This window comes from Melanotaenia boesemani, chromosome 6, assembly GCF_017639745.1.
Source record: "Melanotaenia boesemani isolate fMelBoe1 chromosome 6, fMelBoe1.pri, whole genome shotgun sequence".
Lineage (NCBI taxonomy): Eukaryota > Metazoa > Chordata > Actinopteri > Atheriniformes > Melanotaeniidae > Melanotaenia > Melanotaenia boesemani.
The window spans coordinates 8,288,229-8,305,200 of record NC_055687.1 but is presented as its reverse complement, the minus strand read 5'-3'; the positions used below and the strand labels follow the sequence as shown (position 1 = coordinate 8,305,200).

Sequence of the window (16,972 nt, the reverse complement as noted above, 5' to 3'; positions counted from 1 at the left end):
CTTGAAAGGAATGAAAGGCAGCCCAACCCACCCAGGGGATAGATTTAGATATCTATAATGATTTCTTTATTTGTATGTAAATAAATGCCTAATTTGTCTGATTATTTATTATAACAGATGTTAAAACAGTGCAAGAATTACCATCAGAAATCTTTCAGGTAGCAAACCATCCAAACTAACATAGAAAGAAAGGACCATTTTTACTGAAAATGACACAAATAAAAACAGCGATATGGTCAGGGCTGCTTCAAAAGGCTGCAACTGGTGTGACACCATTTTAAATTTTTAAAAAGTAAAACATGTCATACACTTCACTTTCTCCTTATTCTATCTTCCCTAGTCCTTAGCCTGCCTCAGCTATAGAACAGGATGTACATTTGCTCACATTTAATGTCTAATTTTGCACCTGAAATGTTTCCCGTGAGCTGCCCCACATTTTCTGTAATGTCTTACCTACAGCATTTTCTAGGTCAGGCTCATATCAGACGTCATATCACGTTAGTGTTGGGTTGTTATCTCCCCCCACCCCAGGTGTTAGTCAGCTAAGATTGTGTGGATCAGTCAGCAGAAAGAAAGTTGTTCCCAGTAACTATTAGTTTGAGATTTGTGAGACATTGTCACATATGTGCACTGTCACTCATTTAGGATCTGGCTTTTTGTCAGATCTGGCAAGAAATTTCAGGTGTGAAGGGATTTCAGTCCAGTGATGCCCCTCACACTTTGCTGAAAGCCGTCTGTGTCTGTAATTACTCTCGACCAGACAGGACTCCCTCAGTCCACTGCCCCAGCAGCCGACTGACTGCTGCTTCCCCAGAGAAATAAGAGGAACACAAAGAGGGCAATTGCTGTGGGGAAATCAAAAGCACTAGGTTGCACACTGAAGTCTGACCTGTGATTTGCAGAATGGGTTTAACACACTCAAACTCCGTTTATTAACCCAAGCAATCAGCAAATATATAAACAAATCAAACTGTCTATGTTTTTGTTGTCTTTGTTTTTATGGATTTCAGTTTGGGAGCCTCAAATCCCAGAGATTCATGAGGAAGAGGGTTGGGTTAAAATGCTATGAAAGACACACATTAAGCATCGGTTTTTGTAATTATGAAGAAATATGATACAACACAATGAGTTCTTGAGCCTGCATCACATTATTGCTTTGCATAAAATCTGGCAGCCACATAAAGATTAATCAATTTAAGCCTCTGTGTGTAGCCTCCAGAAACAAATCCTCACATTTCTCTTCAAACTTTAAAAGTGAAAACTGGCTTATTTACTGTTTTGTTTTATTGTTTTCACTTCCTGCAAGAAAACAATTTTCTTTGTGGTTAATTTGTCATGATTATTAGGTTGTCACAAAATGCAAGCAGCTGGCTACTCTTTATTTAGCAGACTCTAAATAAGTGACCAGTTAAAAAACCCTATACTTTCCAGGAAGGTTCTCTCCTTTAAAAGAAAAAAAAAAACTATTGTGAGCTTGTAACAAATATATAATCATTTAAGATCAGTGGGACTCACAGATTCAGGAGTATCTGGGAGTTAAAATGAGCGTCTAACCAAGTAGTGAGTAAGTAAAAGTGAAAGGACTTAAAAGAGACTCAAAACACAATATGAGATGGAAAGCTATTGGATGGAAAGCTACATTTCCTCTAGTAACTTGGTTGGTTTGTCAGACAGGTGCATTTAATCAAACTACTTCCCGAGGTTTGTGCCATGCTGAAGTATGGACAGTATGGCCAATTTTGGGATCAAAACAGAGTTGATGTAGCAGTTCAGCATTATCCACAGGAATTATTTTAAAAAGAATCTTATAATAATTGTGCTTAATTACACATCCTGCCGACACAGAGCTATGTTAGCATTAATTTTCACTTTTGAGTAAGATATATATATTTTTTACACTGCATTTACAGTTTACCTTTTACACATTTTGGGTCGGCAGTGGTTCAGGTGTTAGAGCGGGTTGTCCAATAATCGGAAGGTTGCCGATTTGATTCCCACTCCCCCAGTCATCTGATGTTGTGTCCTTGGGCAAGACACTCAACCCTCCTTGCCTCCAGTGCCGGCATTGCTGGTGTATGAATATGGATATGAATGTTTGGTGGTGGTCGGAGAGGCCGTAGGCGCGGATTAGCTGCCATGTTTCCGTCAGTCTGCCTCAGGGCAGCTCTGGCTACACATGTAGCTTACCATCACCAAGTATGAGTGAGGAGTGAATGAATAATGGAGACAATGTAAAGCACTTTGGGTGCCTTGAAAAGCACTAGATGAATTTAATCCTTTATTTTTATCATCTTAAACATGCATATTGTATTAATACTGCATTGTGAAACTTAGTTAATTAAACGTTTTAAAAATGTAAAATGACAGGCTGCAAATGAGTCAGCTGAATGACACTGAAAGGTTTGGGGGAATTAGGAGCTCTCACAACAGGTAATTATTCTGAAAATAAAAACAGTGCATAGAGTAACCTCCTTTTACGATCCAATAATATTTTCTCACACTTTTAAAATGTTGCTCTTCTCTGTGGTTTCCTCAGGTGGCGCTCTGTGTCCGAACAGCAGCGCCCTCCAAGAGGTGCGGAACTGTAATGAACACACCTGTACGGTTTATCACTGGCAAACGGGGCCCTGGGGCCCTTGCATGGAAGACCCTTCAACGTCATCACTTAACACCTCTGCAGGGGCGCGTCCTAGCAGTGATGGTCAGGGTCCATGCTCCATGGGAATGCAGACTCGCAAGGTGATCTGTGTTAAGGTCAACGTTGGACAGGTGCCACCCAAGAAGTAAGCTGTTTGGCTTTTCATTTCAATCTGTGAAATCTCTTTTTGTGGTCAGCGGGTTTGCCTTGATCAATAATACCATATGTTTTGACGTATGTTTATGATTTGGATTTATTTAGGAATGCAACCTTTTTTAAAAAAAAAAATCCTCTATCGCTTGATATTTGCTATATTTACTATATTGTCTTAGTTACATTAGGAGTTTGTCTAGTAGATAAAGTAAGCACCAACTTACTTAACCTACAATTTAATTGGCAAAAGTACTTAAATTCAATGATTGGCACAAAAAAAAATCTGTTTAAAGTATTAAACAGAAAACAAGCTGCAGTCCACGCAGCCTGTAACGCTGTTCAACAAGAGCACTCAGTGCATAGACTAATGCTGTATTTCCCAATTTAAACAAGTGATCCTGATTCCCATCACATTCCTTTGCTTTAGCTTTATTTTGGGAATAATTTACCCATTATCCTCACAACAAGCTTAATTATTGTTGCATTAATGTGAAATAATTGTCTGAACATAAGATTAAGGTGGACGGAGCAACTGTTCATTTCAGCCGACTTTCGTCCACCTTTTCATAGACATTGTCACACAGATAAAGCCTACTGTCTGTCTACTGTCTGTCTACTGTCTGTCTACTGTGTCCTCTACACGTATATTCCAGCTTGTGGATGCGTACCCATACATAGTAAATGGAGCAGTAATGTGGGAGCAGTGTTGCTCACTATAGCTTACGTATGACACACGAAACAAAGAAGAAGCTTGGCTGCACAGACTACTGCCATCTACAGCGCTGCCTCATTTTATCTCTCTTTCTGAGAATGTACCTTATCATTATTTCCTCCTCCATTCCCATGTTTGCTATTGTCTAAAACTAATGTCTGAACTCTCTGCTGTCCTAAAGTGGATGTATTGTTCCGAACAACCATGCCAACATAAAGGATGCATATATGGACAGCATATTTTGTCATATTTTGGCTAAATTGTTATATCTGTCAAGCTGTCCACTTCTAATATTGCTGGTTGACTGTGTGTCATTGCAAATAAAACCTTAAAATATGACTTAGGCTATTATGCTATGATGCTAACGTTATGTGAACAGGACACAAATGAGGCTGGAATCGATGATCACAAATAATGTAGCAACAATTATATCAGAGATCTGTTATGTACCACCGACACTTAAATGTTGCAGATATTCTTTATAGCTTTAGTTTGAATGTGGTTGAGTAAATAAGTTATCAGGTCATGCTACCCATTAGAAGCTTCAGTGGTCACTACATCTTTGTGCTGTTCTGATTTTTGTTCAGTAATGTTTGAAGATCACACTTTAGCATTAGCATTAGCATTAGCATTAGCCTACAGTAACAAATAAAACTAAAGAAATCCATCAAAGACTGATCACAGCTTTGTGCTGCAGAGTTTGTTAACATGGCTAGTACAGTTAGCGGATTGAACAGGGACAAGCTTCCATATGTTATAAGGACAAAATAGTTCTTGCTGTGCAACAAATCTTTTAAAAGCTTTAATTATACAAAGAAAATGCATGTTCATGTACAATGTCTGTTATTGGTGGGCACACTGGAGACCTCAATGAAGAACTGTACATTTGTACAATGTAAAGTATAAACATGGCTACAATAGAAGTCATGATGGCTGAAACATTATATTATGGCAGAAAAAGCAGCAGCTGCGGTGTTGTAGGTAGTTTCTAAGGCCAGTAGATCAAGAATGACAGACATCCAGTCATATTTGGCTGTACAATACCCTCCTTACTTGTCACATATATGCTGTGCATGTGTTGAGTTAATTTCTGAGCAGATTCACAACCTACACTTCCAGCAGATGTAGGATACTGGAAGCTTCCATCATTCATTCATGAACGCATAATTACAAGAGAAGCATATTTTTAGCCAAACTTCATCTCATTAAAGAGAAGCTACATATGGAGCAACCAGACACTGCAGGACATTTCTAATTAAACTTCTCACAGTTACACAGAATATCTGCTATCTTCTGCTTTATCAGTTGACATGTTTTTTTAATTCATCCATAAATGACCATTAATCAATTAATATTGTAAGTTGGTGTTCCAGGAACTAAAATCCACTTGCTTTGAGCAGTAGTTGTCATCAAGATCCAAGAAGAGGTGTGTTCAAGTTTCAATCGAATCTCTACAGCAGCTGATTTTCCTGATTAGCTTCGTTCAAACTGAGGAAACTAATCAGTGAAATCTGGAGCTGCAGTTGGAAGAATATGGGACAGCTTCAGTTTCCTTTTGATCTGTGAATTCATTTGTTGAAGAACCTCTTTGTTTCAGATCCTTGGCTGATGAGTGCAGAAAAAAGAGGGAAAAAATACTTTTTGAGCATCTGTTTGGTTCAGCAATGAAATAAATTACATACCAGTAAATTCTGCCTTTGTTGTTAACTGTAGATGGCAGGATTTGATGATACCCGCAGATGGATGTGCAGGCAACTGAAAGCAGACAAGACAGAAAAACAAAGCAAGGGTCAGAAACAGAGAGACAGATAAGAGAGACATCAGTTGTGGGGAGCAAAGAGACAACAGGAGAGTTGAGTGAGTCAGAGCAAAAATTAGGAGATGCTGACAGAGCTTGTTTTGTAAGCTGAGCACACACTGCATGAGGTTAACTCCCAATTCATATCTTCCTTTTGCAGGCAACTTAAGATAAATAAATAATCTCTCTGTCCCTGAAAGCCTAATTAACCCTGCCGTTTTGGGCGCTGGTAATTTCTCATTGATGATAATGACAGTAATTAAATGGGATTGATACTTTAAGGCAATTTAATCATGAGGCAGATGAGCGGCCGGATGTTTGTGGTTAACTCTGAGGACCACACTCCATGAGGTGAATTCAGAATAGACAAGTTTACTCTAACATCTGTCAGAAAGTTTGGCTTCAGTCTGGTATCAGTTATGCTTGACTGATCCACTTGACAACAAGGGGAAAAAAAGATCTGCCAGTGTCATATTTTTCTGCAATATAAATCCAAAGCAGACTGATGTGTTTCTCACTATAATTCAAGACTAGAAAACTCCCAAGTGTCGTTATTACAGAAGCGAAGTTGGAAACATAAATTATGTCAGGGTTGAAGGATGATGAGTACAAGGCAAATGTGATTCATGGAGAACAGATGATAAAATAAAGATGAATCTCCGACTCTGTGTAGCTGTAGGCTGACCCAGCCAATGCAGGTGCACTTTTTAGGGGTCAAAATCCAGGGTTTCTTTTATTGCATGTGTTTTACTAGGCAGAGTTGAAACAACAGACAAATGGAAGCCCAGGGGGTTGGAAAGGAAGGGAAGGGTTTTGAACATCAAGAGGTTTCAGTCAATTTTTTCCATTGTTACCTCCACCAAGTCGAATCGGTAATGTTTTCTGTGGCACTGGTTTCACTGTCTGTTAGCAGCAGAATTAAAATATTAATTGATGGATTTTGATCAAATTTTCAGGAAATCTCTGAAATGGAATAAGGAATAAGTGATTAGATTTTGGGGGTGATTTGGATCACCACCTGGATCCTGCAGGGCAGGCGCAAACATTCAGGTACATTGGTGAATTTTTGTCTAGAGCTCTAATCGGGCTTTAAAAGTTAAGCTTTCGTTGCAGGTGGAATCAAAATGTATCGCCAGAGGCTAACCTCCGTTTCACGTCCTCATCATCCATTTCCGCATCTTTCTCACACTAACTGAACTCATCACATGACCACTCATTTACCACGCAAGCCCGAGTCCGACTGGGGCCCGTGTAAAATGAGAGAAATTTAGCCCGAACCCGGGAGAACCCGTTGGGTCCCATTAGGTTCGGGCAAAGATCTTGAGCTCTACTTTTGTCACATCAGGGTCTTTTGCTGGTGAAAATAAAAGGTAGCTAAAGCGTAACACCATTTGATTTTCAGCGTCAGTCCTCATAGATCTTTCTTTGATTTTCATAAATATGACAGAAAATTGCATTGTGGTTGGCTTCTATAAACATAGTTGTTCCACAGACAAAAAGAGGTCGTTCTTCAAACTACCAAAAAGACATAAAAGCCCAGAAAGATGTGATAACTGGCTAGCAGTTAGCGAGCATGTCAGTGCTGACCGTACAGTTATTATGGCTGTTTTTGTATAGATGCTAAAAATACCATGAAATGGTTGGTTACGATGACACTTCCAAACATTTGATGGTTTTTGTGTAGTTCTGTAGTAATTTTTGCTGGATAGACACAAGGGCATTCGTTCAGACAACTGCCACTAGCTTCTCCTCATATCTATTTCTAGCCTTGACGCTGAGGGTATCAATAGAACTGTAACTGTATGATATTATGGATAATTTTCTATCAAAAATCATTGGAAACTTAAAACTACGAGAACAGTTGCACACTTCAACATGGACACTGGTATGATGCAGGGTTTGGTTTTACCGGCAAGCTGTTCATGGTCATGTGACCATCAGGTGGTGACATAGGTTTGCACCTGGCCATGGGGACAAAAGGAAAATTTTGCCATTAGAGCTTCTAACTCAAAACTAATGCCCATAATCATTGGCAAAAGAAAAAAAATACAATGGCCTGTTGGTGGTCTGCACTATCTGAAGACTTCTAGTCTTTTGTTTTGCTGATCAGTAACTTTATATAGTCAACTATAATTTTCAGAAAGGGCATAAGAGCTATGTGAAGCACCCTAACTAATGAGTATCTCATCAGGCACCTTCTCAACCTCACGGTGAGTAATTAATATTATTGTCTTCAACTGAGTCTATTTAAAGTTGTGCATAAAGAAAATCGCAAATTTGGCTTTTCTGATATTTTCAACCTACATAACACCCTATCAACAGTGTTTTTTACGATTTCTCCACATCACATTTTGTTTTGCTTGTAGTGACTGTAACGACTAAGAGTTGCTGAGATCTTTATATATTTATAAAAACAAACTTTATAAAAAGTGTGACTCTCAGGTTGTAAAGAACACTCAGAGCAATGTCACACATTTACTAACACTGCTATGTTTACATGTGAGTTGAAAAATGCTGTTGTTTGCCTTTTATGTTCCTGTCCACATCTGTGGCCATATTCACACTCTGTTGCAATCCCTGTGAAGCAGTTCAGCAAAGAAACATAGATATATTTAATCCCCAAAACACCGTAGGGCTGAAAGAGACCTGCTTTGTTTACATAGCCTTCTAAACAAGGCTGATGTTTTGTGTTGTTAGCCCCAGATGAATAGAAATTGCTGTGGATTTTTTTTTTTCTCTCAGAACACCAAGAATTATTTTAAAAGAGATCTAGAATTGCAACCCTACAATTTTCTTTAACAAAATACAATAATTAGGGGTTCGTTTTAACCCCAATTTTTAATTGGAAGTAGTCAAACTAATCTATAACCCTTTGGCCCCTGTTCCAATGTTTTAGGCCTCTACCTCAATATTGCATACCCATAATGAAATGAGCATATCTCTTCACTTCAATGTCTATTTGAATACTTTTTGGAGCCATAGTAAAGAGAAATTTGTTAAAGTGTGTAAATGTGAAACATGGCGCTGTGCGAGCAGCTGCGTGCTACGGCGGCTCTGCCTCCTCTATTCCTTTTTTTAGTGTTTTATATGGTTCTTAGACTGGTTTTCTTTTTTCCTTTACAGTAGTCAGTACCAGGTGCAATTCTGCACATGGGAAACCTACTTTTATTGTTTTTCTATTTGGATTTCTGCTTCTTTTGGCACTTTTCCAAACTTCGGCGGGGGACACCTTTGGTTTCAGCCACGGCTCCATTGTTTACACCAGGGACCAGCTGTTAGCTCTGAGCGGCACTGCTCTTCTCTACGCGGAGAAGCCGGAGATTCCCGCGGAGATACGGAGAAAAAGAAGAGGCTGCAGAGCAGGAAGAAAGCTCCAGGAGAGGAAACGGAGGTACAGGCCATATTTACCCTCCGTGATTATGGGAAACGTTCGTTCCCTCTCTAACAAGACCGAGGAGCTCACGGCGCTGACCCGGCTACAGCGGGAGTTCAGGGAATGTAGCCTCATGTGTCTAACGGAGACGTGGCTGAATGGACTTATTCCGGACTCTGTGGTTTCCCTGGATGGATTTAAACTTTCGCGCGCGGACAGGAGTGCGGCGGAGAGTGGTAAGAGGAAAGGCGGGGGACTCGCGGTGTATGTCAACGAGAGATGGTGCAACCCGGCGCACGTCTGTGTAAAGGAACAGCTCTGCACCAGGGACATTGAGTTACTCGCTGTGGGCATGCGGCCGTATTACCTCCCGAGGGAGTTTTCACACGTTATACTGTTTAATGTGTACATCCCTCCCTCGGCTGATGCAGCAGCTGCTTGTGAGCTGCTCCACAGCGCAGTGACTCGGATGCAGACTCGCCACCCGCAGTCCCTCCTGCTGATCAGCGGGGATTTCAATCACACCTCGCTCTCTGCCACTCTCCCTACTTTCGTCCAGTACGTGAAGTGCCACACCAGGGAGAACAAGACGCTGGACCTACTGTATGCTAATGTGAAGGACGCATACACCTCCGCCCCCCTCCCCCCGCTTGGACGCTCTGATCACAACCTCGTACATCTGCTCCCTGAATACACACCCAGGGTGAGAAGACAGCTGGCACAGAAGAAGTCTGTGAAAGTGTGGACCGATGAGGCCAATGAGAGACTGAGAGACTGTTTCCAATCCACAGACTGGGAGACACTCTGCAGCTCTCATGGAGAGGACATTGATGGCCTGACCCACTGCATCACGGACTACATCAGCTTCTGTGTGGAGAACACTGTGCCAACCCGGAGGGTGCGGTGTTTCTCCAACAACAAACCCTGGGTGACCCCTGAGCTTAAAGTCCTGCTGAACCAGAAAAAGAGGGCTTTCATTTCAGGGGACAGAGAGGAGCAGAGGAGAGTTCAGCATGAACTCCAGTACAAGATCAGGCGGGCCAAGGACAGCTACAGGAAGAAGCTGGAGGAGCAGCTGGAGCAGAAGAACACACGGGACGTGTGGAGAGGGCTGAAGGAGATCTCTGGATTTGGACAGAGTGGTGCCAGAGGGACAGCTGATGGAGACCAGCGCTGGGCCAATGATTTAAATCTGTTTTTTAACAGATTTGATTCAAACCCCACTCTCCCTGCCCCCCCTCCCCCCTCTTCACACATCCCCAGTCCAGCGTCTACCATCACCTTCCCCCGACCACCTTCATCTTCACCTCCACTTTCACCTACCCCCCATCTCCACTCCACACCAATGGACTCGACCACCAGCCCCCCACTGCCCTCCACCTCCCCCCTCTCCTTTACATCGGCCCAGGTGAGGAGAGAACTGAGGCGGCTGAAGAACAGGAAAGCTGCAGGACCCGACGGCATCAGCCCCAGGCTGCTCAGGACCTGTGCAGACCAGCTCTGTGAGGTGCTCAGGTACATCTTTAACCTGAGCCTCAGCCTGGAGAAGGTCCCTGTCCTGTGGAAGACCTCCTGTGTGGTTCCGGTTCCTAAGATATCACACGCGAAGGAACCGAACCATTACAGACCCGTCGCCTTGACCTCCCACCTGATGAAGACCATGGAGAGGCTCATCCTCGGTCACCTCCGCTCCGTGGTGTGCACCGCGATGGACCCGCTGCAGTTTGCCTACAGGCCAAACATCGGGGTGGATGATGCTGTCATCTACCTACTGCACAGGGCGCTGGCTCACCTGGAGACCGCTGGGAGCGTCATGAGAGTCATGTTTTTTGACTTCTCCAGTGCGTTTAACACCATCCAGCCGGTGCTGCTGCGGGGGAAGCTGGAAGGAGCTGGTGTGGATGGAAAGCTAGCCGCGTGGACCATCGACTACCTCACCAACCGGCCACAGTACGTGCGTCTGCAGAACTGTGTGTCTGAGGTGGTAGTCTGCAGCACGGGGGCCCCTCAGGGAACAGTGCTCTCACCGTTCCTCTTCACCCTCTACACCTCGGACTTCACCTACAACACCAGCAGCTGTCATCTCCAGAAGTTCTCTGACGACTCAGCCATTGTGGGCTGTGTGTCTGAGGGGAACGAGCTGGAGTACCGGTCAGTCATCAGGGACTTTGTGGACTGGTGTGAGCGCAACCACCTGTGCTTAAACACCAGTAAGACCATGGAGATGGTGATTGACTTCCGGAGAAGGACACTACCCCACACACCGGTGAACATCCAGGGGAAGGAGATTGACCGGGTGGACAGTTTCAAGTACCTGGGTGTTCACCTCAACAATAAACTGGACTGGTCACACCACACAGACGCCCTGTACAAGAAGGGCCAGAGTCGCCTCCACCTCCTGAGGAGACTGAGGTCCTTTGGAGTATGCAGGCCTCTGCTAAGGACATTTTATGACTCTGTGGTAGCCTCTGCTGTCCTCTACGCCGTTGTCTGCTGGGGAGCGAGCAGCACCCACCGGGACAGGAAGAGACTGAACAAGCTGGTCAGGAGGGCCAGCTCTGTCCTGGGCTGCCCGCTGGACTCTGTGGAGGAGGTGGGTGAGAGGAGGATGTTGGCCAAGCTCACATCCATCATGGACAACACCTCTCACCCACTGCACCAGACTGTGGGGGGGCTGAGCAGCTCCTTCAGCAGCAGACTGAGACACCCTCAGTGTAGGAAGGAGCGCTACCGCAGGTCCTTCATCCCCACTGCTGTCAGACTGTACAACTTGTCTGTATAGTCATATTACTGTGTAATATTTATTTATATTTTACTGTGCAATACCCCCCATTATCAATGTCATCATATTCTTCATATCCCACCATCACCATGTAAATATGTATATAGTCTGTGAGGTTGTTGTTATATTTTATTTTATTTTATGTATGGATGTAGTGTGTGTGTGTGTATGTATATGTATATATATGTATATATATATATATATATATATATATATATATATATATATATATATATATATATATATATATATATATATATATATAATGTATGTGTGTATGTATGTATATATATGTATGTATATATATATATATATATATCTTTATATTATAACGGTACATATTTTTGCTTTTCTTAGACTTGTAAATAATTTCTATTGCACTTTCTTGCTGTGATGCATGTTCACCTTATTTTGCCTCTCTGTACTTTATTCTATAACAAGAGCTGCTGTAACAAGTGAATTTCTCCACTGTGAGATAATAAAGTCTAATCTAATCTAATCTAATCTAAATATGAGTGTATGCATTACCAGTGAAAAATAAATGTAAATGGCATATAGCACAAATGCAGCAGATGTAGCTCTAAACCTCAATGAAATGTTTGAACATTAACTCTACAACAGTGTCAAAATTATGGAAGTTTTAGTACAGATAGTTAAAGCAAAGTCTCCAGAAAGGCCATCTGCTTTCAACATCCCTTATTTATGGGCCTTTCTCACTTCTAGACACTTAGCCTAGCAAACACCACCCCTCCCAATTTGTAGGTTTTCCCGTCAGGATTTTCCCTTGGTGTGTAGATACATTTTTAGCACCTACTCCGTTGGGGTTCTGAAGGTGCGGAGCCAGGCTGAAAATCATGACGTGTCAAGATAGCAGGCCACTGTTGGCCAGAATTTGACATGATGGGATGAGTTATGAGAACGACTTCCGACCCCGCCATCTTTAAAACCCCAAACCCGCGACATACATTGGCAGCAGCGGCAGGGTTTCAAAAACAACCAATTCAATTCAAATCCTTTATTGTCCCCAGAGGGAAATTGATTTTGCAGCCAGAACAAAATCAGAACCAATGGCATATGTCAAAAAGAGATTCCCACAATCCAAAACAATAAATGAGCTTAAAATAATTTAAATAAAATCACAGCTAAAAACAAGTAGAGAGAAAGACGCTGTCACCTTAGACCATTACTGTTAAGTAGATCACAATGGTGTAAAGAGAGATGAAGACCTTCTTGTGCTTTTTGGCCGAGGGAAAACATCCAGAGCAAACCTGGACGACGCAACTTGTAATGAGAAGGTCTTCCAGCAATTGGTGAAGTTAATGGCAGCTCACGTTGTTCCATGTGTGTAGTGAACAAATGACTTACACATTTGACTATACACAATATTTACTAGCCACATTGCTAAGATGACCCCACTGACACTGAACGCACCTCCATTGTCCTATATTGTAATGGGAAAAACTGCGGTAGTGTGGTGTCAGTTGAGTTAAGGTAGGGCTAAGTGGGTACTAGTGGAAATACAGTACAATACATTTTGTATCATATTGACCTTTGACATTTGATCTTATTGCCCTACAATCCAAACAATATAAATCTGTCATGATATGTATAACATGAAGGCTTACAGCATCAAAACCAAATGAACTCAAATGACTAAAGTAGAAGTAAATTTGGGTTATTTAGAGATGTCATATTGTCCCATCAAAAATACTATAACATTCAGGCCAGAAGATTTTCATTTTCAGCCAGCTGAGTTTGATCATTGCTATTCCAATCACTAATCCAGGAGACAGCACCAGTATGAGCAGGGATGTTGGTCAGTTGTTTGCTTGCATGCAGCCTTGTGTAATTTAGCTTTGTCGTCTTGAGAATTACTTTCTATTTCAACTGAATCACTCCAGTATTTTAACTGGCCATTGCATTGTGTAGCAGAGTGGGAGAACAGGGTAACCGTATATCATCTGCTGGTGGGTGGAGATGTAGGCGTAACCACATTAACATATTAATAGATTAGTTATTAACAAATGGAGTGGTTTTTTGTTTGTTTTTTTGTTTGTTTTTTTCAGGTAGTGGCACAGCCTCACTTCTTCCTTGCAAGGGGATAGTTTAGTTTTTGCCACATTGCAAAATTGAATTGTATGATAGCTTTCACAAGGTGTAGAAAAAGCATTTTTTTTTAGTTTCATTCAATTCAGCAGTGCACATGGGAACAAAGACATACTTGTGTTAAAAGTCTAAGATCCCAAAGGTTTCTTTGTCAAAAAGTTAGATCCGATTTTCTGTGAAATAAAGGGGGATCTCAGTTTCCAGCATGTATGGGATTCAGCTCCCTTCCCCGTCTTGACAAAGAAATAATTAAATTTATGGTTTGTGTTATAGAAAACAAGTTGTATGTGTCATCACAGCTTCAGCAGCTGACTGCCTGGAGAAAAACCCCACAGACAGACAGAAACTAAAAATGCCGTCAAACTGGAGCCTGTGTGCAGATAGTGGTGCTGTCTGTGGTGCTGAAAACTTTTCCCATATTCATACCACAGTGCTGATTATTCTGTCGGTTTTAGTTACAGTTTCTTTGTTTGTTTGTTTGTTTGTTTTTTACAATCTAACACTGAAGCTATGTTTTTAGAAGTCTTGAGGCTAGTTTTCTTAATAATACTGTCACCAGCAGGCGCCCAGGTTTCATTACACCCTGGCATAAAAACTCCCCGGGTGTAGAACATTGCTCCTTTGTAGCACTGAATACTAAAAAGTTCAAACACACAGAGGCAGGAGATGAAATAATTTGAACACCTCATGAGAAAATGACTGAATCCTTGGCTTACAATGACTAACACTGTCACTAAGATGGGTCCTATTAAATTGATTGCCAGTTGCTTTTTCCAGCTATGCATTTCTATGCTCCAAAGGGGACTAGCAATCAGCACTTTAATAGGAAAGTTTTGAAAGCAACATGAGTTAATTAACAGAGCGGGAAAATACCAAATCATGTGTACTGAATCTGCATGAGCAAAAGACAAGAAAGAATTTCAGAGTGCACAAATTATTTAGTATGTCAGGCTTAAAAATGTAAAAACAAAATCTAATGAAGACAGACTACAAATATTAAGATTGACAAAAGAAGATATAATGATTTAATAGACTGATAAATTATGTGTATGAAGGAGGTGGCATGGCCACTTTACAAAGACAGAAATACAATGCCAGCTCCACTTAGTTTATATAACACTTTAAAAGGTGCAGTTGACAAGAGTGCTTTACACCAAAATAAAAGCAATAAAGACAGTAAAAAGTAAAAAGGTAGCAAACAGCCAATCACATGGCAGCATTTAGATTTGATGGGTTGGTCGGGGTCTCTCAGAAAGTACTGATCTACTGGGATTTTCACACACAACCATCTCTAGGGTTTACAGAGGATGTTCTGAAGAAGAGAAATTATCCAGTGAGCAGCATTTGTCTACACTAGAATGTCTTGTTGATATCAGAGGTCAGAGGAGAATGGGCAGACTGGTCGGAGATGATAGAAAGACAACAGGACATCAAATAAACACTGGTTCCAACCATGGCAGAATCGCATCTCTGAACACACAACATGTCCAACCGAGAAGCAGATGGGCTACAGCAGCAGAAGACCACACTAGTGCCACTGCTCTCAGCTAAGAACAGGAAACTGAAGCTACATTCACACAGACTCACCAATGCTGGACAATAGAAGATGGAAAAACGTTGACTCCATTTCAGCTCCACATTTAGATGATAGGGCCAGAATTTGGTGGAAACATCATGATAGCAATCAGTGGTTTAGGCTGATGTTGGCCCACTTTGAACCCCATAGAACCAAATTGGCATAATTTAACCACCACATCTCAAGCTGCTTTCTTGAACATGACAATGAGTTCACTAGACTCCAACGGCTTCCACAGTCACCAGATCTCACATCCAATAGAGCAGCTCTGGGATGTGGTGGGACGGGAAATTCTCATCATGGATGCAGCCAACAAACTTGCAACAACTGTCATGTCAATATGGAGCAAAATCTCTGAGGAATGTTTCTAATATCAATCTATAAAACCAAGAATCAAGGCAGTTCTGACCTGCTATTAGGAATGTACCTAATAAAGTGGCCAGTGCATTTTTTAAAGGAAGTCACAGTCACTTACTAAGAAAATAAAACACTGCTGAGAAGTGATGGAAACCAGTGGCCATTTTTGTGCTCATTAAATCACAGAAATCTGTTGGTCCCTTGAATGTTTGTCATGTTGGCCTATCCTTCAGTCATGACATTATTTTAATTTATCACCTGACTAGTTTTATAGACAGCTGAAGTCTACCACCTCTGTCAGTGTGATATCCTGGATGTTTCTGGGCCTCCAGGATAAAAACCAGCACTTAAGTGAAGATTTTCCTTTATACATTTCTTGACCAAAGCTGTACTCTCCTGACCATCTGTTGCTCAATATGTTTTCCTTCTCTTTTTTTCTGCACTCACATCTTCATCTGCCACAATCCGACTGGCAGGTAGTCTTGATCAGAGCACCCGTGGGATCCCAGCATAGCAAATAAACAGGACCAGCCTGCACCCTGCTTATGCAGATGTGACCCATCTCATTCGCAGATGGGTCCGAGCTGTCTTCCTCCCACAGCTTCAGGCAGTGAACCTCACAGAGTGCATGTCACACACACACTGGCATAAACACTGCCTTTCAAAGCCCAATAGAAATGTGCGACACAACAGAGACAAACATGTCTGTGCCTCAGGCTTGGGCTGCTATCATCATATTGAGAAAGATGTTGTGGTGTGAGGCAAAAAGAACGTCTGCTTATTGATTCTGACAGCCTGTGTGCCGACTGCTACCAAATGTGTGTTTGTATAATCACACTGATGCTGTGGAATCTGTGAAAAGGAGAGCGAATGATCTAGGGTTATGATGTTCGACGGTAGCATTTTTATACCCAGCCAGCCTTGCACCTGCCTGTTTTTCTAATTTGTTTCCTGTTTTTGACTGACATAGTTAAATCTCTTGAGACAGTGGGCCGAAAGACACCAGCAAAAGGGACACCAGCAAAAGAACTGTTGCTGTTTTATGTTAAATTAAACAAATGATGTTCTTGTTTCATGGTCCAGAATTTTGATAATGAAATTAATTAGGCCTTATCTTCTCCCACCAGACCTTGTTTTATGTGTGCATGCACTTAAAACTACTGACTGTTCTTTACTTTGAATCTTTTCTCTTCATCCCGCTCAACCATCTGCTCATTTTTTTAGAAAACAACTTCTTATTAAATAGATTACTCGCTGTGTTAATAGCAGCAAGCAACACACCAGCATTAGCCGGCTGCTCATTTTAATGTCACGCTTTGGGACACGCTTCTAGTGCCACGTTGTGCACGCCTCCCTCTCACAAATCATGACATTTAAAGATCATTACAACGCTGTGATGCTGACTGGAACCAGCGAGTGAGTTAAAACCAGGGGCCATTTTTGGATTTACTGGAGTGTAGTGAATTCCTCCAGTTCG

General features: G+C 41.8%; 1 protein-coding gene across 7 annotated transcripts in view; it reads left to right on the top strand.

Annotated features, from left to right (window-relative positions):
• The window catches only part of LOC121642399 (thrombospondin type-1 domain-containing protein 7A), a 212,574-nt gene that overhangs the window by 113,184 nt on the left and 82,418 nt on the right, over nucleotides 1-16,972 (top strand). For all 7 annotated transcript variants that reach the window (XM_041989126.1, XM_041989125.1, XM_041989127.1 and 4 more), the window contains one exon: nucleotides 2,537-2,783. In XM_041989126.1, coding sequence (XP_041845060.1) covers nucleotides 2,537-2,783 — 247 coding nt within the window. The remainder of the gene's footprint in view (nucleotides 1-2,536; nucleotides 2,784-16,972) is intronic.